Source organism: Rattus norvegicus, chromosome 19, assembly GCF_036323735.1.
Source record: "Rattus norvegicus strain BN/NHsdMcwi chromosome 19, GRCr8, whole genome shotgun sequence".
NCBI lineage: Eukaryota > Metazoa > Chordata > Mammalia > Rodentia > Muridae > Rattus > Rattus norvegicus.
Window position 1 is genome coordinate 16,737,230 of NC_086037.1, and position 18,265 is coordinate 16,755,494.

Genomic DNA, 18,265 nt, shown 5'->3' on the forward strand with positions numbered 1-18,265 from the left:
TTTACCTGATCCTCCCTTGTTTCATGTGGCCCCTTGGGAATTTGGCCTTGTCAAGGTGAGGAGAAAGTAGTTCTTATTTCAAAGAACGAACTTTGACTTGCTACAACTATTCTGGAATCGCTGACTCCCTTCCCACATGCTTTACTGTTAAAAATGACATTAAAGGGTGTTTCTCTTTAGAGGAGAGAGAGTTAATTTCAGAGTCTCCAACTCCTCGAAAATATGCTTGTAGTGACGATTCCACCAGTCAGCAAGACATTCAGTTTCTAAAATTATTTTTACCTTTTAAAGGAGGCTTTCATTATTCTCCTCCATCTTCTTCAGGTCCTTTGCCTTCCCTTTTGTTTGCTTGTCAGAATGGCGAGGAGCTGATCTCTGTTTGGGAGAATATTGCTATTAATGGCTACCCTAAATGGTGGTCTTGTGGTTTTCTCTCCAAAGCTGCTTACTTTACTCCCTTTAGCCCTACAGCTCAAACTTTTAAACGTTTAGATTGGTCTGTTAGTAGTCCAGAACATGATTATCTATGCAATTGAAACAGTATAGGTTTACCAAAGGAGATGCTTCCTTACCGACCTCCCCTGCTAATGCCTGATTTGCCCCTGGATGGGCTTCCCCTACCTTTCCCCCAATTTTTAATTCCCACTTGCTTCCTGTTCAGCCTGATCTATAGCGTCTTTTGGCTGCTACTCATAAAGTAACCCTTATTAGACCTCGTTCTGAGGTTAAGAGAGTTTCTGCTTCAGTTTTAGCCTGTGTGGCTGCTCCTTTCTCCTTTCTTTCCTCTGAAGAGCATGGCGATTTTTCCCTTGTCAGGATGGTCATGGTGTTTATCATGTTACTTGCATAAATTGTCAATTATCTAATTGTCTTACTGTTACAAGGAAAAATGTTTTTGTCATAGTAGGACAACCTCCTTATGTACTTTTGCCTGTCTATGTTAATGGGACATGGTTTTTTGATCCTGGCATAGAGGCCATTCATCATGCCTCCTCTGTACTTCGTAGAGGTAGGCGTTTTGTGGTTGCCTTAATTCTGGGTCTTACTGCTCTGATTGGTGTAATGTCTCCTTTTGCATTATCTACTACTTCTTTGGTTAGAGAGGTCCACACTGCTCATCTAAGTTATCTAAGAATGTTAGTATTGCTTTATTGATTCAAGGAAAGATACATGGAGGGTTTGAAGACAGGGCGAATGCTCTAGAAGAGGCAGTTCTTTATATGGGACAAGAAATTCAAAATATTAAGGTTAGATTATTAGTACAGTCATTCTTTGTTTAGAAGGAGTGTGTTACTCCCCTGCCTTATAATGAGCCACTCCCGCATGCCCATAGCTTATACACTGTCTGCTGGAGTGCGGAACACCCTGCCCTGCCCTGCCCTGCCCCGCCCCGCCCCGCCACGCCCCGCCCCGCCACGCCCGCCCCGCCCTGCCCAAAGAGCAAGGGATAGCCCTGCTCCTGCCAGTCCTGCGAGGCCATAGCTTATACACTGTCTGCTGGAGTGCGGCTTTGCTCTGCCCTGCCCTGCCGTGGTTTGCATTGCCCTGTGGGCTCTCACTTCTTTGGCCAAAGACTTTTGAGATCTGGGCTCACCAAGCCCTGCACTAGGCAACACCTAGAAGCCAGAGCCAAATGAAGAGATGCCAGGCTTGGCCCTGGGGACTGGTGTCTCCCCCTCCCCTGAAGTGTTTTCCCCAGTTCACCACTCCAGGTTTACTTTGCAGGGACCCCCGTAGGTAGCAGGCTTGGCTGATCCTCACCTGTGAGCCTGGGATAGTGGTGGGATGTAGGGTTGCTGGAAGACTTTCAGGGAGATGCAGGCCTTTCATAAACTCCTCAACCATCCTGTGCCCTCCCTGGTTCGCTCGCCCCGTGGAAGTTGGGAAGCCACTTTTCCCTGTCCTGTGTGACTTTCCCTGCATAGTGAGCTCTCCTGCAGGAGATACTTTCACATGCTTCTTTAAAAGCACCTGTTCCTCAGATCTAGATCAGCTGTGAAAACAGGCTTCTTCAAGTCAGGGTGAGAGCTACCCATCCCAGCTCAGAGCTGCAACACCATAGGAGCCTCCAGCCCCAGTGCTGGATGGGTCCCATGGAGGGGTCAGAGCAAAGTGCCCCTTCTGCGAAGTGACTCAGAACAGAAGGCTCAGAAGTGACAGTCAACCCCCAAGTGCTTCTTCCAGGAGAAAGCAACCAGCTCTCCCTTTTAAACAGTTGTTGCCTCACATATGACCCAGCTGTATTACTGGAGAAGATTTCCTGGAGTTTAGTTGCCCAGAGTGTAAGCATTTCATGATTCTAAGACAGCCTCAAATTAAAACCGAAGACTCTTATTTTAAAACTTTTAAAAAATGAATCAAGTATAAAATACCAATATGAAATAATCATAATCAGAATTGAGCTAATTCCTGTGAAGTCATTTAGTTTTTCATTTTCTGCTTCTATTTTCAAGGCATCTAGAGTAGCACTATCTGAGATCCTAAGGCCTTCTATTATGGTGCTACCCATTCATTCCTCTCTCCTTGAGGACTTCTCAGGTGACTTAAGAAAACCTGATTTCTTTTCAGATTGTCCCCAGCTGGTGTGATCTCTCTGTCGATGGCCCTTGCCAAAAGCTGCAAAGGCAATGCATTGTTTTACAACACAAAATTCCAGACATTAATTTACCAATAAAGTCTCAGGAGTCAGATGCTGTATTTAAGTAAAGCTCCCAACTGTCCTTCCTAATTCACTGTTCCCCCAGAAGAAGAGCATTGTAGCTCTCTCTGCACACTTTCTTAAAAATCCTACAACTGAAAGACTTTCCATTGCCCTACTTATCTTCATTTCCTATCAAGTTGTGCCTTGATCTGCTCTAGACCTAAGTGCCCTTTAGCTTTGCAGTAAAGGTGTGAGGTAGGTGAGCTAAACAGTAATAAAGTCCATGTTCACAGTAAACAAAGAGCTCTTGCATTAAATGTCTGTGCCCTGGCGATGCTATACCACACAATAGTTTTTCATTAAATAATACATTCATGAAGATCACAGTGTGATCAAAAATTTTGCTAGTTAGAAGAAATCAGAGAAGGTCTAAAAACATAAGGTTATTGCCTGGAGCACAATTCTCCCCCTTTTCCTACTGTCAGATACCCACTGTATTTAAAGAAGCAATGATAGTGAAGTACATTGATGCCCTGTCTAAACTCAGAAAAGGTGGACCCTCCATGACTCCTGATGGTGTTTTTATATCAATGTAACATGACAAATGCACTGTAAAAGTAAAGACCAGAAGTTCACAGTATAATAGCATTTGCCTTACAATATCCTCCCAGTGGGGATGGAGAATCTAATGTTCTGAAATCTTGACTTTAAGGAATTGTGATATTCGTGGAAATTCAATTCCTTTTCAGATGCTCCAGTTGTTGTGGCCCATTGCTAGAAAGGTCAGCGTAAGCCTCCAGCCCCCCTGACAGGAAGCTCAATATATACTGCTCAGAGCTTACTCGACATTCCCCAAAAGTGCTGTCTTTGTCCATCATTACTTTGAGACGAGAGGCCAGACTCCTTCACTCTAGTCTCTCCACAATCGACGTTCCTCCTCCCAAAACGCTTGCGAAGAGGGGAAAACATGTCTTAGCTTGTAACCGCCAGACTCAGACTGAGAGAAACTAGGGCACTGGTTGTCACTACAACACTGGTGACATCACAGAGGATGCCAGAACTCTCTAGGAGACAATAGAATGTCCAAGAAGGGACAGCTGATGTCATGGGGAGCAGACTTTGCCTCCCTGCTAATGTTCTCCCTGTACTGAGCATAAGCAGAGGTGCCCTTTCCAGGAGACTTTCCTGGGGCAGAGCCACTGAGCATCTCCTGCTTCCAAAGCCAAATTTTCCTCAAGGCTTGATTATAAAAAACCTTAGTAATTCCTATGCATCTAAATGAATGTTTCCTTCCATATCTTGCCCCAAAATGTCTCACTAACTCAAATTGTCCTCCTTCACCAATGTTAGCCATTAAAACTTCCTGAGATTTCATACCAGCTTGAATATGCAGTCAAAAGTTCTCCTGTCTCATTATGTACAGGTGCTTTATATCACATCAAGAAATAGTCTGCATGGTAGGTTACAACATGGGTGTGTGTTAGGGGAACACTCATGAAGTCATGTGCTTAGCAATCGACAATTGCCAGAAAATTCCTTAGGAGAAAGAGTTGAAGTCTTTAAGGTGCTAGGAAAAGTGTGGAGACCAGTTGGCAGAGGAAAATGCAATATTAGAGCCACCAGTGAAGGGAACCTCATGCTGCTTGTGGGGTTCTGCTCTCTGCACCAATGTTGCTAAAGGAGCACTGCTCACAGGCCTGAGTAACATGTACTATGAGCTTTTATCAGAAAAATAAAATACACAAGAGATATAGAGGGTGCATAGAAACGTCTAAAATGAGGCTATAAACATCGATAAGTGGATAGAGCAAGGTCCCAGCACCTGTACACTGGGAAATGGCCACCCCACCAAACACAAAAGCATCTATCATAGTAAAAAATGAATACTTTATAGAATGCACCCACTAACACTGATTGATCACATCCATAGTTCAAATTTTGGGGGCAAATTCATGGCCTTAACTATCTTTGTCTCACCTTATATAGCAAAAAATAAGAAAGAACGAGAAAAGAAAAAGTCAAAACTAAAAGCTCAAGCTTCTCATATGAGGATTGCAGGAAGTGTTATATGGGAGTCAGTTCTGATTAGGCCATTTTACATAGAACAGTGCATAGTGACCCTTAATGTGATGGGCCCTATATAAAGCTTTTTGCAATATTGGAATTTTAACAAACCTCATCCAGAACGTACGGAAGAGGCACCATATGATCACCATGTGATCACCATGTCCTTACTCTGTATCAGGTTATTTTTCTGCATCCTTGATTGTCAGGCATATAACAGCAACAACCTGAAATAGCTGGTAGACATGTAAAAACATGGCCAAAACTATAGTTGTGGGTTACACACCTCAACTGTGAAAGGCTAATGCTGTCTGCACAGTCCTTGGAGGCCACTCTTTTAAGCCTATTTATTGCAAAGTGAAAGGAGGTTTATCTGAGCTCAAAGTGATCCTGGCCAGCCAGGTAGAGGGCAACATGTGATACTTGAGACCCTGTTTTAAACCAGCACAGAAATCCACACTTCATTCAAAGCATCATCTACGAATTCTCGATTATTTACCATTCTCTCCCTACCAGTCGTACTGTTTGGAATGGTAGAAAACAATTGGAACTGATCTTTCTATTTTAAGGACCTTGATCTCTCTTTTTTTAGGTCCACATTAAGAGTGCATACAAATGGACATCACCATCTGAACATCTTAGTATTATCTACTCTGTATATATAGCATAATACTGTGCCTATGAAAATCTCAAGCTTCCTTGAGTGTAGTTGCCCCATCAAGAAGTGTGAAGTTCTGAGTTCAAACCCCAGTGATGCTTTAAAGGGACTAGAAGAAAGCGATCAGAGATACTCCACTTCTTTGTCCTTAGATTAAATCAAGTTGACACAATGTGAACCTGGTGGGCTATTTAACCATGCATCTTTCTCCCAACCCCACTTCCACGAGTTCAGTCCATGGCAGAATTCATCCCCCACCATCCTAGATATTTCTTTGTATATTTCTACAAGAGCCAGGTTTCTTTTTTTTTAATAGAATTAGTTGTAGTCAATCAACTGCTGCCCTATGTGAGAAATGATTAGTATCTATTGCAACTTACCACAGTGTATTTGTGTATACAAGTACATTATTGGAAATCCAGCATTACTGAGGGATTGGAAACCAGTGCTGTGGCCTTGCCTTTCTGTGCCTCTTCCTGGCTCACAGGCAGCAGGCGGCAGACCTTGAGTTCCTCTTCAGGGACAGAGTGATGTTGAATGGGCACTGAGCAGGCAGAGAAACACAGCTGAGGCAGCTCCTTTCAGTTATCAAACACATCATCTCCTTCCCGTCTTAAGGGCTACTGCTGAGATCTTGCCCCCATACCTACCTTAATAGCAGCGAATTTGTTACACAGCAGCCAGCTCTTTCCTATTGTTCTGTAATACGCCTCCACATCATGGATGCCAAGAAAAACACTAACAAAGAACAAAAAACTCTGACGTTGGACTGGGTGGTGCTGGTCACATACCCTGTTATGTTCTGTATGAGGTTTGTTAATCTTAACAAGTTCCCCAAGTGTATTCTTCACATAGGACCCAATAGATTCAAGGAAAATAGGAACAATTATGTGTAAAATGGCCTGAGTCAGGGCCCATAGACCGAAGCATTTCCAGCACTTGTGCATGAGCCCATGTGGATTTTGCAATGAGCTGGGCCTAGCAATGTCCAGTACACAGTTGTGAGCTGTTGCTCTGGTTGAACTGTATTGGTGTGTGCATTAATAAACTACACCTATTTAAATGAATTCAGTGTCCTGTGGTGTGAATCCAGACCCCTTGACACCAGATCTTCCCTTCTGCAGCATTTAGGAGAAGAAGCTAAGGTCAGGAGAGGTGACATCTTGCCATAAGTTATGTGACAAGAGGGATGGTGAATGATCCCTTGTGATAAGAATCAAGGTTTCCTCTGTGGTATTTAGGTCTATACTGGCCCTGTGCAACAGCTTCAAGAACCCATTTCTGATTTTCCTTGGGATTCCCGTGATGATGCACTCAGACAGTATTGGAAACAACCAAATCGGTGGTCAGACTTGATTTATAAAATGTAGGTAACATTGCAAACTTATGTTGTAGGATATTTGATCATATTGTCATCCCCAATATTGTGTTATTTACTTAGAAAAATACCTTCTGGCTGTGTAGTTCAGCACTAGCACCAATATTTCACACTAGAGCTATTTTTGTTTGGTTGTTTGTTTGTTCTTTGTTTTTGTTTTTGGATGAACAAGTACTTTCCTATTTTGTGGCCCAGCCCTATCTCTTACTTCTTTGCACAGTCATAGAGAGACCTCAAACATATACTCAGACAAAGCCAGGGGTGTGTATAAAAGGGCCTAAGGCAATACCACATAATGACATTGAAAGTGGGCTCTCTTCTTCATCCACGCCTCCAGCTCTCCTGACATCTACATGAATTATAACTCCTAATGCAGTGTAAATGATGTCTGCGCTATTGCTGAAGGAATCATGAGAATAACAACTCTAAACATCCCACCATGGATAGAATTTGTGGAAAGAGGCAACTGGCAGCCAATGAGAGGGCTCTACAGTTAAAGGGGCTTGCTGTCAAGTCTGATGAGCTTGACTCAATCCCCAGGACCCACGTGGTAAAAAGGAGAGAACCAAGGGCCAAGCTGTCCTCTGGCTTCCACTCATGTGCTTACATGTATGTGAGTATATATGTATATGTCTGTATGTACGTGTGGATATGAATGTGTGTATGCATGTATGTGTATACGTGTATATGTATATATGTGTATATGTCTGTCTATATGTGTGTATAGGTGTATTTGTATGTGTGTATATGTATTGTATGTGTGTATGTGTGTATGTATATGTGTATGTGTGTATGCATGTATGTGTGTATGTGTGTATGTGTGTGTATGTGTGTGTGTATGTGTGTATGCATGTAGGTGTGTATATATGTGTGTGTGAGCATGAATGTGTATAGTCATGTATATGCATGTGTTTTCATGTACGTGTATTCGTGTATATGTACGAATGTATGTGTGTATATGTATGTATGGACACACAAACACACACAATGTTAAAACATAAAAAGCTCCTTGGAGTATTCACCGTGCCTGGATATGTGGTGACCATGTGGGGGAAACACATGTCCATGTAAGCACACCTGTTCACATGCGCTGAGCAATGCCCAGCCTGGTCTTGAGCTCACTACCTGCCCAACGATGAGTTTCTGCCCACCTGGTCTTCTCAGAGCCAGGCGACAATTGTTCCTGCCATGCCAGTTCTGTTCCAGTTTCTCATGCCACAAACCTTCTAGCTTGAATCTCACCTACTGACGCAGGAACCTAACAGCCTCCAACCCAGTGAAGTAAGTAAACTTCTTCCTGACATCCTCAGGCTTGGTGTCCCCATGAGTCACAGGGAGGAAGGATGGCATGCACCAAGGAGAAGGGCCATGGGCAAGGAAGACAGGAAACATAAGTCAGTCATCACGGACACCAGCAAAGTGTGTGCTTCAGAGCTGGCTCTGCTCACTCTTGTCCCAGTGGCAGGACTTAAGAGTGGTGCATACCTGTCACCCAGCACTCAGAGACATCTGAGGCATGAGAACCAGGAGTTCATGGCCATCTTAACTAATGGTGAGATCAGAGACAGCCTGGGCTGCATGAGACTCAGTCTCAAAGCAGGCAAGGAGGAACTTGCTATATTTGAGCAAGGAAGCTGGAATCCTCCTGGGTTCTAAACATTCACTGCAATACAGAAAGATGCTAGGGCTAGTGTGGCAGAAAGTAGGAGATAGAGAAGCCAGGTTAACCCTCACTAATCTCCTCATGCTGTGTGAGATATTAGTAGATGGTGCCCTATACACTGTGGACAGGATGGTCTCTCAGATGGTTCAGAAAGCCATGGAGGACTCCAGCAATTCTCCACTTGGGTGTCACTTGAGTCTTATATGTGTGTGTTTACAAGCCACAAAATAAGATCCATAGGTGACTGTGTAAATTCGACATGGCCCAGCCATGTGCTGGAGTATTATTCAGCCTTACATAGGATTCAGATTCTGACCCTTGAACAGGAATGAGAATGGTAGCCATTCTCCTAAGTCAGACCTCCAGGCAGTGCAAACACAAACTAACACTGTATGACACCACTGAGGGCTGCAGTGTCACCAATTATATAAAGACAGAAAGCAGGAAGGTCTACAGAACTCCAGGGGTGACACGGGGTGGGGAGGTTGGAGGGTAGGTGTGTAAGTGGGACTGAGGTTCAGAGGAATCAGACATGGCTGCAGAATATGCATGTGGCTCCTCCCATACCTGTGGGTGCTGCCTCCTCAGAAAGGCAAATACAGCAAAAGAAAGGACCAGAGGGGACAGGCTCTGACCTCCTGTAGACACACACAAATGACGTGACAGAATGTGCACACTGCTGCCTTGCTGCAGGAGCAGTTGAGCATCCAGAAGGGTTGAAAGAGGCTGGAAGGGCTGAGCATGGCACTGAGTTCAAGGACATAGCTTTAGGTCCTGGGGAACCTACAGTGACCTGGCCCCATCCTGCTGATACTGAGGGACACCGCTGACATTCAGGGTGATGGCTGGGCTGGGCTGGGGAATAGGCGTCCACTCTCACCTGCCTCAGCTTGCAGATGCGCTGGGTGAAGTAGGACTGCAACTGCTTGTTGGATTCATTGATGCAAATCTGCTGGAAGCTATTCTGTTCAAAGTCCTCAAATCTGAATATGGCCAAGACACCAATGGGCAATCACTGGGAGATAAGGTTTGGTTATAGCCGGGGCCTCCTGGGAAATCTAGCCCTCCTGAGATGATTTGCAGCAGAGGGGGTGTGTTTTCCTGACCAGTTTGGTACCCAGTGTTTTTTACCAAGGGTTCCTTTATTACTTCTTGATGGAACCAGGCCTGCACATATCCAGTAAGCATTGGGGTGGAACCTAGGCTTGGTGCCCACATGCTGGCATCGCTGAGGGTGAAGCCTAGCCTACCACACTTCCAGACACCGTGTGCAGATGCCTGGGTTCCTATAGAATAGCGGTTCTTACACTTCCTAACACTGTGACTCTTTATTTCAGTTCCTCATGTCGTTGTCATCCCAACATAAACTTATTGGAGAGCTACTTCATGAGTGTAACTTTGTTGCTGTGAGGAACTGTAGTGTAAATGTCTGGTGTGCAGGAGCGCTGATGTAGAACCCACAGATTGAGAGCAGCTGCTGTAGAGGATCAGAGTCCCCTGCCAGCCCTGGTGTTTGCAGAGATCCCCTGGGTTCCTAGTCTCCATGGCTTTTCCCAAGGACAGGGTTTATTCTTGGCCGTCTCAGGGCCTGGGCCCTCACAGAAACAGCCTCTCCCATTTCCTCCCTGTTGAGGAGAGCGTGGTTGGTCCTCAGCACAGACCAGTCAAACAGGGCGCTGTATAGACACTTGGCCAGGGGTCTCCTGCAGTTATGGCCTCTGGACAGAGGGGTTTCTTACCTGGGGTGGGGCAACCGTGCCAGGTACAGGCAGTGATGCTCAGAGTCAAGACCTAGTTTTGTCTTATTTTCATAGACAAAATTGCCCAGGCTGGCCTTGAACTTGCCGTGTAGCCAAGGATAATTAAACAACTGATCCTACTGCCTCTACCCCCCATGGCCTGGCATTGCAGATGAGTGTCACCACAACTGGCTTGTCACAGCTGCTATACGGCTCTAAGTCAGGGGCCTCATGTGCAGGAGTGTTATGACTGTGCCATCCCCACCCCGCAACCAGGGTTTTCCCCTTTCTCCTGCTGAAGTCTGCTTAATCCTACCCTGGCCCTAGGACACAGCAGCTGTGGGAGACTCAAAGCCTGGGGCTTCAGCACAGCATGGGTACACAGCATGGCATGCAGCCTACACGGCTGTGAAAAAGCCAAGGAAGTGCTTCTCAGCTCACCCCCTGTAGGAGTGTCTAGTCCATCCTTCTCTCCATGGACACAGACATCTGCTTCCAACTGCCCGACATGTCCCTCTGGTTTTGACTTTCCTGGATGTCATGGCAATGCCACCACACAGAGTGCTGCCTCTACTGGGGACACTCACACAACCTCTCTGGGGGACATCTGAGCCAAGCAGGGATTGGGTGCACTGCAGAGAGGTCAAGCCATGTCGTGAAGTACCTTGTCCCACAAAGGCTCACTGTTCAGGGAGTTGACTGGAAAAGTAAGCTTATGCCCCTGGGCAGGGTCCCCATAGGGAGTGTCCCACACCCTGCTATCAGGTCTATTCCTGGTGCCATGCAAATACAATTACAAGCCGCAATGCTCTGGAAATGTCAAGAGCTAACAGAAATGCACCAGGAAGTGCACACCACAGCAAAGGGAGAGGATGGCACAGAGACCTATGCTATGGGCTAAGGGGCACGGAAAGGCCACCTCGAGCACAGGGCTCAGTCACCTCTTTCACAAACAAGGAAAGGTCAATGCTCTCAGTGTGGGAGCCTAAAGGGCTCTGTGGCTCCTAAGCCCTGCAGCTGCAGCCAGAAGCAGCACTGAACAGGATGTAAATGCTGAGGATGGCGATGTCAATAAAACTTTATTTACAAAACCAAATTGGTGGTGGTGGTGGTGGTGGTGGTGGTGGTGGTGGTGGTGGTGGTGGTGGTGGTGGTGGTGGTTGAGGACTGGTTCATTTCAAAGCATGCTGGAGTGGCATGGCCACTGAGCATCGGGAAACACAGAAAGGAATGCAACCGGACACAGGGCTCCCAACACCCTAGACGTCGACCTATGGCACTGGAACAGGGTCCCTGAAGGTAAGTCTGGACAGTCAGATAAGGTAAGTACATTTTATTACAAGGAAATGGGACAAGATAAATCTTCTCTTCATCTCGCTATGCTTAAGCATCTTTAAGAGTGCAGAGAATTCATGTCTATCAGTCTGGTTTAGAAAAGTGTTTAGAGACAGCAAGAGTAAACTCCATGGTTCCCTGACGAGGGTTCCAGGGATTCTGATATCTGGGTCAAAGTGAAATTTAAGGTGAAAAAGGCTGTCAGGCAGGGCAAAAAGATTCCAATTTCTGGTCTCTTTGGGCTGTAATTTTTACTGTGTTCAAGGCCATGAATGCAGACAGGGTAATAACGAATACAGAACAAGAAGCTAGAGCTTCATTAAGACAAAACGAAAGTAAAAGTTTTGCGCTCTGCACCACTGCCTGAAGCAGGTTTTTCTAAGTCTTTTCCCAAGGATGGCATGTTGACCATTAGATTCACACGTTGATAATGACGAATTCACCTGTTTTTTCTTTTCCTATAATTAGGCCAGCATCGATTCAAGGTGTGGCCCAACCGACTTATTATAAAGGATGATACTGGTTGGTTGAAAAAGGTAGTAGCTTTCTATGAACAATATATTAAGTTTTTATGTATATTAAAATTAACATTGGAAAGAACAATGGTAGGAGAGGAAGCTGGAGGACAACTGCTGCAAATGCTTGCTTTTGAAAATGCTAATGAAGAGTACAGGAGAGCATAATTACCTATAAAGGAGGCTGGGGATATTAATGCTTATATGAAGGCATGCAAGGGTATCTTTTCTGAAAATGGAAAGATGCATATTTGGCACGTATTGATCCAGATACAGTTATTAAATTATATGTTTAAATATTCTTGAATATCCTACAGGCACTTTCGCTCAGGATGAGTTGCCTTTAGAATGGATATATATTAAATAAAACTTTAAGCAAACATTAACAAATTATGAGGAACAAATTTCTTTAATTATTCAGCAAGGCATAAAAGACCTGTTACTCTGTGGGGATATGATTGTGCTGCTATTGTTTTCCCATTAAGCAAAGATAAAGTGGAATATTTAATGCAGATGTCTGAGGTTTTTCAATTAGCCATGATTTCTTACACTGGAAATATTGAATTTCATCCTCCCCATAGTAAATTGTGGGATTGCTTTAAAAAACAAAAAAAAAATTTGATAAATACACTAATTTCTGTTGATCCATTACCATCAGCCTTTACTGTGTTTACAGATGGCTCTAACACCAAGATGGCTTATTGGACCAAAGATTAATTTTGGGGACAAGAATCTTCTTTTGGGTCAGTACGAGAAAATTATTAGCGGTAATTAATGTATTCCAGGATTTTACTCATGATGTAAAAATATTATAGCTGAGTCTGCTTATGTTGTAGGAGTAGTACAGAATATTGCGACTGCTGTTGTTTCTACATCTAAGCCTATATTAAATGTTATTCTCACATATTAAAGGACTATTGTTATTATGAAACACTAGAATATTCATTACACATACTAGATCACATTCAAAATTTCCAGAATCTTTAACACTTGGCAATCATATGGTAGATCAATTAGTGGCATTTGCTACCCCAGAAGAACATAGTCATAATCATGCCAATACAGGATACTTACATATTAAATATAAGCTTCCCTATTCTCAAGCCAAACAAATTATTGCTAATTGTCCTATGTGTCAGTCTTCACGTATAAAATGTGTTCCATCTCAAATTAATCCCAGAAGGATGCAACTTAATACATCGTGTCAGATCGATATAACCCATATTTCTGAATTTGGTCGCCTTTCACATATAGATGTAAGCATAGATAATTTTTCAAAATTTGTGTGGGCTACACCATTGCCAGGAGTACGCACTGCTCATGTTATACAGCATCTATTGGAAACTTTTGCTGTTATGGGACCGCCTTCTAAAATTAAAATTGATAATGGACCAACATATATTTCTTATCAATATAAACAATTTTGTCAACGATATCATATTGTACATATTACTGGTACAGAACACAATACACAAGGACAAGCTTTTGTTGAAAGAATTCACCATACCCTGAAATGACAAATTATAAAATTAAAAAGGGGGAAAAGAGATGACCTTATGCAACCTGAATGGAGTTTGCAGACCAGTCCCAGAGCTATATGGCACAAGCATTATACGTTATTAATTTTCTTAATTTACCACAAGGTGAAGTTATATTAAGAGCCGATAGACACTTTGTTGAACTTCCCCCCAAAAGGCATGGAACAGACAGTATGGATAAAAATTGCCCGGGATGCTGAATGGCAGGAAGGGACATCATTGTATATAGGGGAGAGGGTTTTGTCTCATTACAGGATGGGAGACTATTCTGGTTACCCGGGAGATGGATCCAAGCCCGGAATAATAAGAACTGCTCCCTACCCTCAAAGGAATCCAGTTAAACCAGCTACAGTTTCTCCTGATGGATGTTCTCAGGAGATGAGGAGGTGTCCTCCATTACTGAGGCCCTGGCTTCTCTTAGTGTCCACAAACAACAATGGATAAGGATCCGTGCAGTGACAACCCTATTACCTATGTGGGGTCAGGTGAAGCGATTAAGCACTGAAAGGAATAATTTTGTCCCCTTCAGGAAAGTCCTTTACTGCTGAGCACTTATTCTTAGCAATGTATGTTTTACTCATAGTTTCTTCTGCTGCGGCCAATGCCAGTTATCGGGCTTATATTGCTTATCATGATGAAATCCTACTAGTTTTGTGTTAGTAAATATATGGATAATGACACAGAACATGATTGGAAGTTAATTCAAGCCTATTTAGAGGGTAATGAAAGTGCTTCAAAAGTAATTAATGCCTTGAAATATGATGTTCGAATGTCTTCTGGTAAACAGCTAGAAGATACTACCCCTATGGAAATAACTAAATTATTGGCTGATCAATTGACAGGATTAGATCCCAAGGCTTGGCTTCAAAGGATTTTCCATAGCACGGGAGGAGCTAGTTTTGCCATAATCTTATGTACATTATGTATTATGTTGCTTTATTTTTACATGACTAAACCCCTACAAGGACTTTTAGCTATGTTATGTAAAGTGTTACTTTAAAACAAAAGAAAAAAGAAGGAATTGTTAAGACATAGAGATGCAGCTCCCAGGCAGGGTCAAGAAAGGCCTGGTGACAGATTCAAGTAGGGGCTGGAATGCCGCCCTGGAGAAGAAAATGTTTTTCTCACTTGGCCTTAAATTATGTTCTGCTGTGTCCCATTTCTGTGGAAGTGGTTCTAACGCTCTCTTGGTAATGGTGAGTATATTTTGATTATAATAAGACAGGTGATTTGTTATATGAATATTTTTAGAAGAAGCTTTCGTTTATTCGTCATTCTTTGTTTAATCTTCCCTCATTGTTCCTGGTATCCTGGGAATAATGATCTTATGGTATCGTGACACAATGAAAATTGTAGTAATGCATATTCTTAGCTTAATAAGGATTAATAAAGCTTGCAACTGCGTGCAGTTTCTTCTGCCTTTGCTATGCACCCCCTGTTTCCTGGGGTACGCGACCATACCCAGGGCCCCAACTCACTGACACATTGACAATGGGTCACCCCACAAAACACAGAAGCATCTACCTTTACAAAAATGGATATTTTATTGAATGCATACACTAACACTGATTGATCACATCCATAGCTAAGATACTAGGGGCAGATCCGTGGCCCAAAATACATTCCTCTAAACCTATAAAGCGAAAGAAAGAAAGGAAGGAAGGAAGGAAGAAAGAAAGAAAGAAAGAAAGAAAGAAAGAAAGAAAGAAAGAAAGGATGGAAGAAAGGAAGGAAGAAGAAAAAACACAAAAAACTTAAGCTTCTCATAGGAACTTCGCAGGAAGTGTTGTCTGGCGGTCAGTTCTGATTAGGCCATTTTAGATGAAACAGTGCATAGTGACCCTTAATGTGATGGGCCCTATATAAAGCTTTTTGCAATATTGGAATTTTAACAAACCTCATCCAGAACATACAGCAGAGGCAAGGATGTGATCACCATGTCCTTGCTCTCTATCAGGTTATTTTTCTGTGTCCGTGATTGTCAGGCATAGAACAGCAACAATCTGAAATAGCTGGTAGACATGGAACAAAGTGGCTAAAACTATAGTTGTGGGTTGCACACCTCAACTGTCAAAGGCTAATGCTGTCCTCAGAGACCTCGGAGGCCCCTCTTGTAAGACTGTCTATTGGAAAGTGGAAGCACTGACTTCAAAGTGAACCGGGCCAGCCAGGGAGAGGGCAACATGGATACGTGAGACCCTGTCTAAAACCAGCACAAAAACCAACCCTTCATTCAAAGCATCATCTATTAATTCTTTATTATTTACCACTTTCTCCCTACCAGCCTTTCAGTCTGGAATGGTAGAAAAGGACTGGGAATGTTCCTTCTATTCTAAGGACCTTGATCTCTCTTTCCTTAGGTCCACATTAAGAACACATGCAAATGGATATCACCATCTGAACAACTTAGTATCATCTACTCAGTATATCTAGCCTAATACTGTGCTATGACAATCTCAAGCTTCCCTGAGTTTCGCTGACCTAGCAAGAAGTATGAAGTACTGAGGCCACACCCCAGTGATCCTTTCAAGGGGTTAGAAGAAAGCCATGAGAGATGCTCCACTTCTTTGTCCTTAGATTAAATCACATTGACACAATGTGGGTGGACTATTTAACCAGACATGTTTCTCCCAACCCCACCTTTCTGAGTTCAGACCATGGCAGAATTCATGCCCCACCACCCTAGATATTGAGTTTAGTGATATGTAATTATTATTTAAACCTATGTATTAAATTTTGTCATTTTGTTAATTTTTGTGGTTTTCACAGTCTTCTTTGATTAACTTTCCTAGTTTTATTAATTTATCCCCTGTGTTCTCTGGTATTTTGTCCTTCCCTTCAAACTAAAGTATTCCTTTTAGGATCCTCTACAGAGCTGTCTTACTGGTTACTCATATTGTGTTAAATTTATTTTTAGTGTGCATTAGTCAGCACAGTAGCTGTGCAGCTGCCTGCCCTCCATGGTACCAGATCTACTTTCCAAACAATAACGCTAACTCTTATAGGCTGTGTAGCATCTTGGCTGCTCTTTGTTCCACTTGGACAGCCCTCAGGACCAGGCTCTCCTCTCCCTTAACCATGGCTGCTGTCCTCTTCCTCTCTCATCTCCATCACACATGTTCTTCCTTTATTCTCTGGCAACTTCTTCTTCCTTCTTCCCTCCTCATGATCCTCTCTAGCAAAGCCCTCAAAGCTCCCCTCCCCCATCTCTCTGCTGTGCAGCTGTTGGCTGTTGGCTTCTTTATAATCACAGTTAACTGGGAGCAGGGTCAGTTATTTGGGGTTAACCAGTCTTGAGTTCTACAATTAGCATTAAAATACAAGCAGCATTAGGCCAATACACTACAGGGGTTTTGTTTGTTTGTTTGTTTGGTTTGGTTTAATTTTCATTTACCTTTTTACTTGTTATTTTATTTTTGGCAATTTTTTATTAATCGGTTATTTTATTTATTTACATTTCAACTGTTGTCCTGCTTTCCACACTCCCCTCATCAAACCTTATATCCCTTTTCTGCTCAGCTTTGCCTATGTGACAGTGCTCCCCCACCCACACATATCCATTCCCACCTCACACCTCTAGGATCTCCTTTTGGTGGGGCAACAGGCTTTCTTAGAGAAAAGAATTGTTTAAATTTGGTTTTGTCATGAAATATCCTCGTTCCTCCTTTTATGGTGATTGAGGATTATGCTAAATATAGGAGCCTGTGTCTGCATTACATCTGCCCAAGATTTTCTGTCTTTTAGAATCTCTGTTGAGAAGTCTGGTGTAATTCAGATACGTCTGAATTTATTTGTTACTAGATATTTATACCTTACCCCTTTTAATATTCTTTCTTGATCTGTGCATTTAGCGTTTTAATTATTATGTGAATGGAGGAATTTTTCTGGTACAATTAGTTTGATGTTCTGTAGGCTTGTTGTACCTTTATGGCCTTTTCTTTCTTTACCTTATGGAAGTTTGCTGCTATGATTTGTTGAAGGTGTTTACTGGATCTATGTACAAGAAATCTTAATTCTCTTCTATATCTATTATCCTTAGGTTTCAACATTTAATTGTGTCCTGAAATTCATGGATGTTTTGGATTCAATAAACCATACATGTTTATCTGAGATGGGTGTTTTGTGCTTTGTGGGATGACCTCCTTGACCCCAGGCTGCATGAAGAATCTCAGCTGACAATGGGGACATAAATCATGAGTTTGTGTAGCAAGACCCAGGCCTCTTCCAGGTTCTTAGATATTAACTGAGAACCTCAAATACAGTAGTGATGTGATAGTGTGGTGTGAATCTAGTTACTATTCTCTATTTTGATATAGATGACTCTTTTTGTGTCATGGTCAGCTTATAATGACTAGAAGACCTAAGCTTGAGAATAACCAAAGACTACATTGCTTCTCTAGCAGCTGAGCTTTTAAAAGCCCTGGTGTGACAGCAACTGTTGGTGGACATTCTGGATTATTCCTTCTGTACTTTAACTCTCTGTGTCACTTCCACCATCACTAAGTTAGTTCAATTCCATAAATTGGAAATCCATCACCTGGAAGTAATACTCTTTTTTTTAAAGATTTATTTATTTATTTATTATATACAAGTACACCGTGACTGTCTTCAGACACACCAGAAGAGGGCATCATATCTCATTAGAGATGGTTGTGAGCCACCATGTGGTTGCTGGGATTTGAACTCAGGACCTCTGGAAGAGCTGTCAGTGCTCTTAACCACTAAGCCATCTCT

At 42.9% G+C, this 18,265-nt stretch overlaps 1 protein-coding gene across 1 annotated transcript in view; it reads right to left on the bottom strand.

Moving 5' to 3' along the window:
- The window catches only part of LOC134483169 (disks large homolog 5-like), a 28,600-nt gene extending 24,947 nt beyond the window's left edge, over nt 1–3,653 (bottom strand). Inside the window, exon 1 of the mRNA XM_063278436.1 lies at nt 3,484–3,653. Within this exon, the coding sequence (XP_063134506.1) occupies nt 3,484–3,610 (127 nt within the window). The 5' untranslated portion in view covers nt 3,611–3,653. The remainder of the gene's footprint in view (nt 1–3,483) is intronic.
- Nucleotides 3,654–18,265: the final 14,612 nt, after the last annotated feature.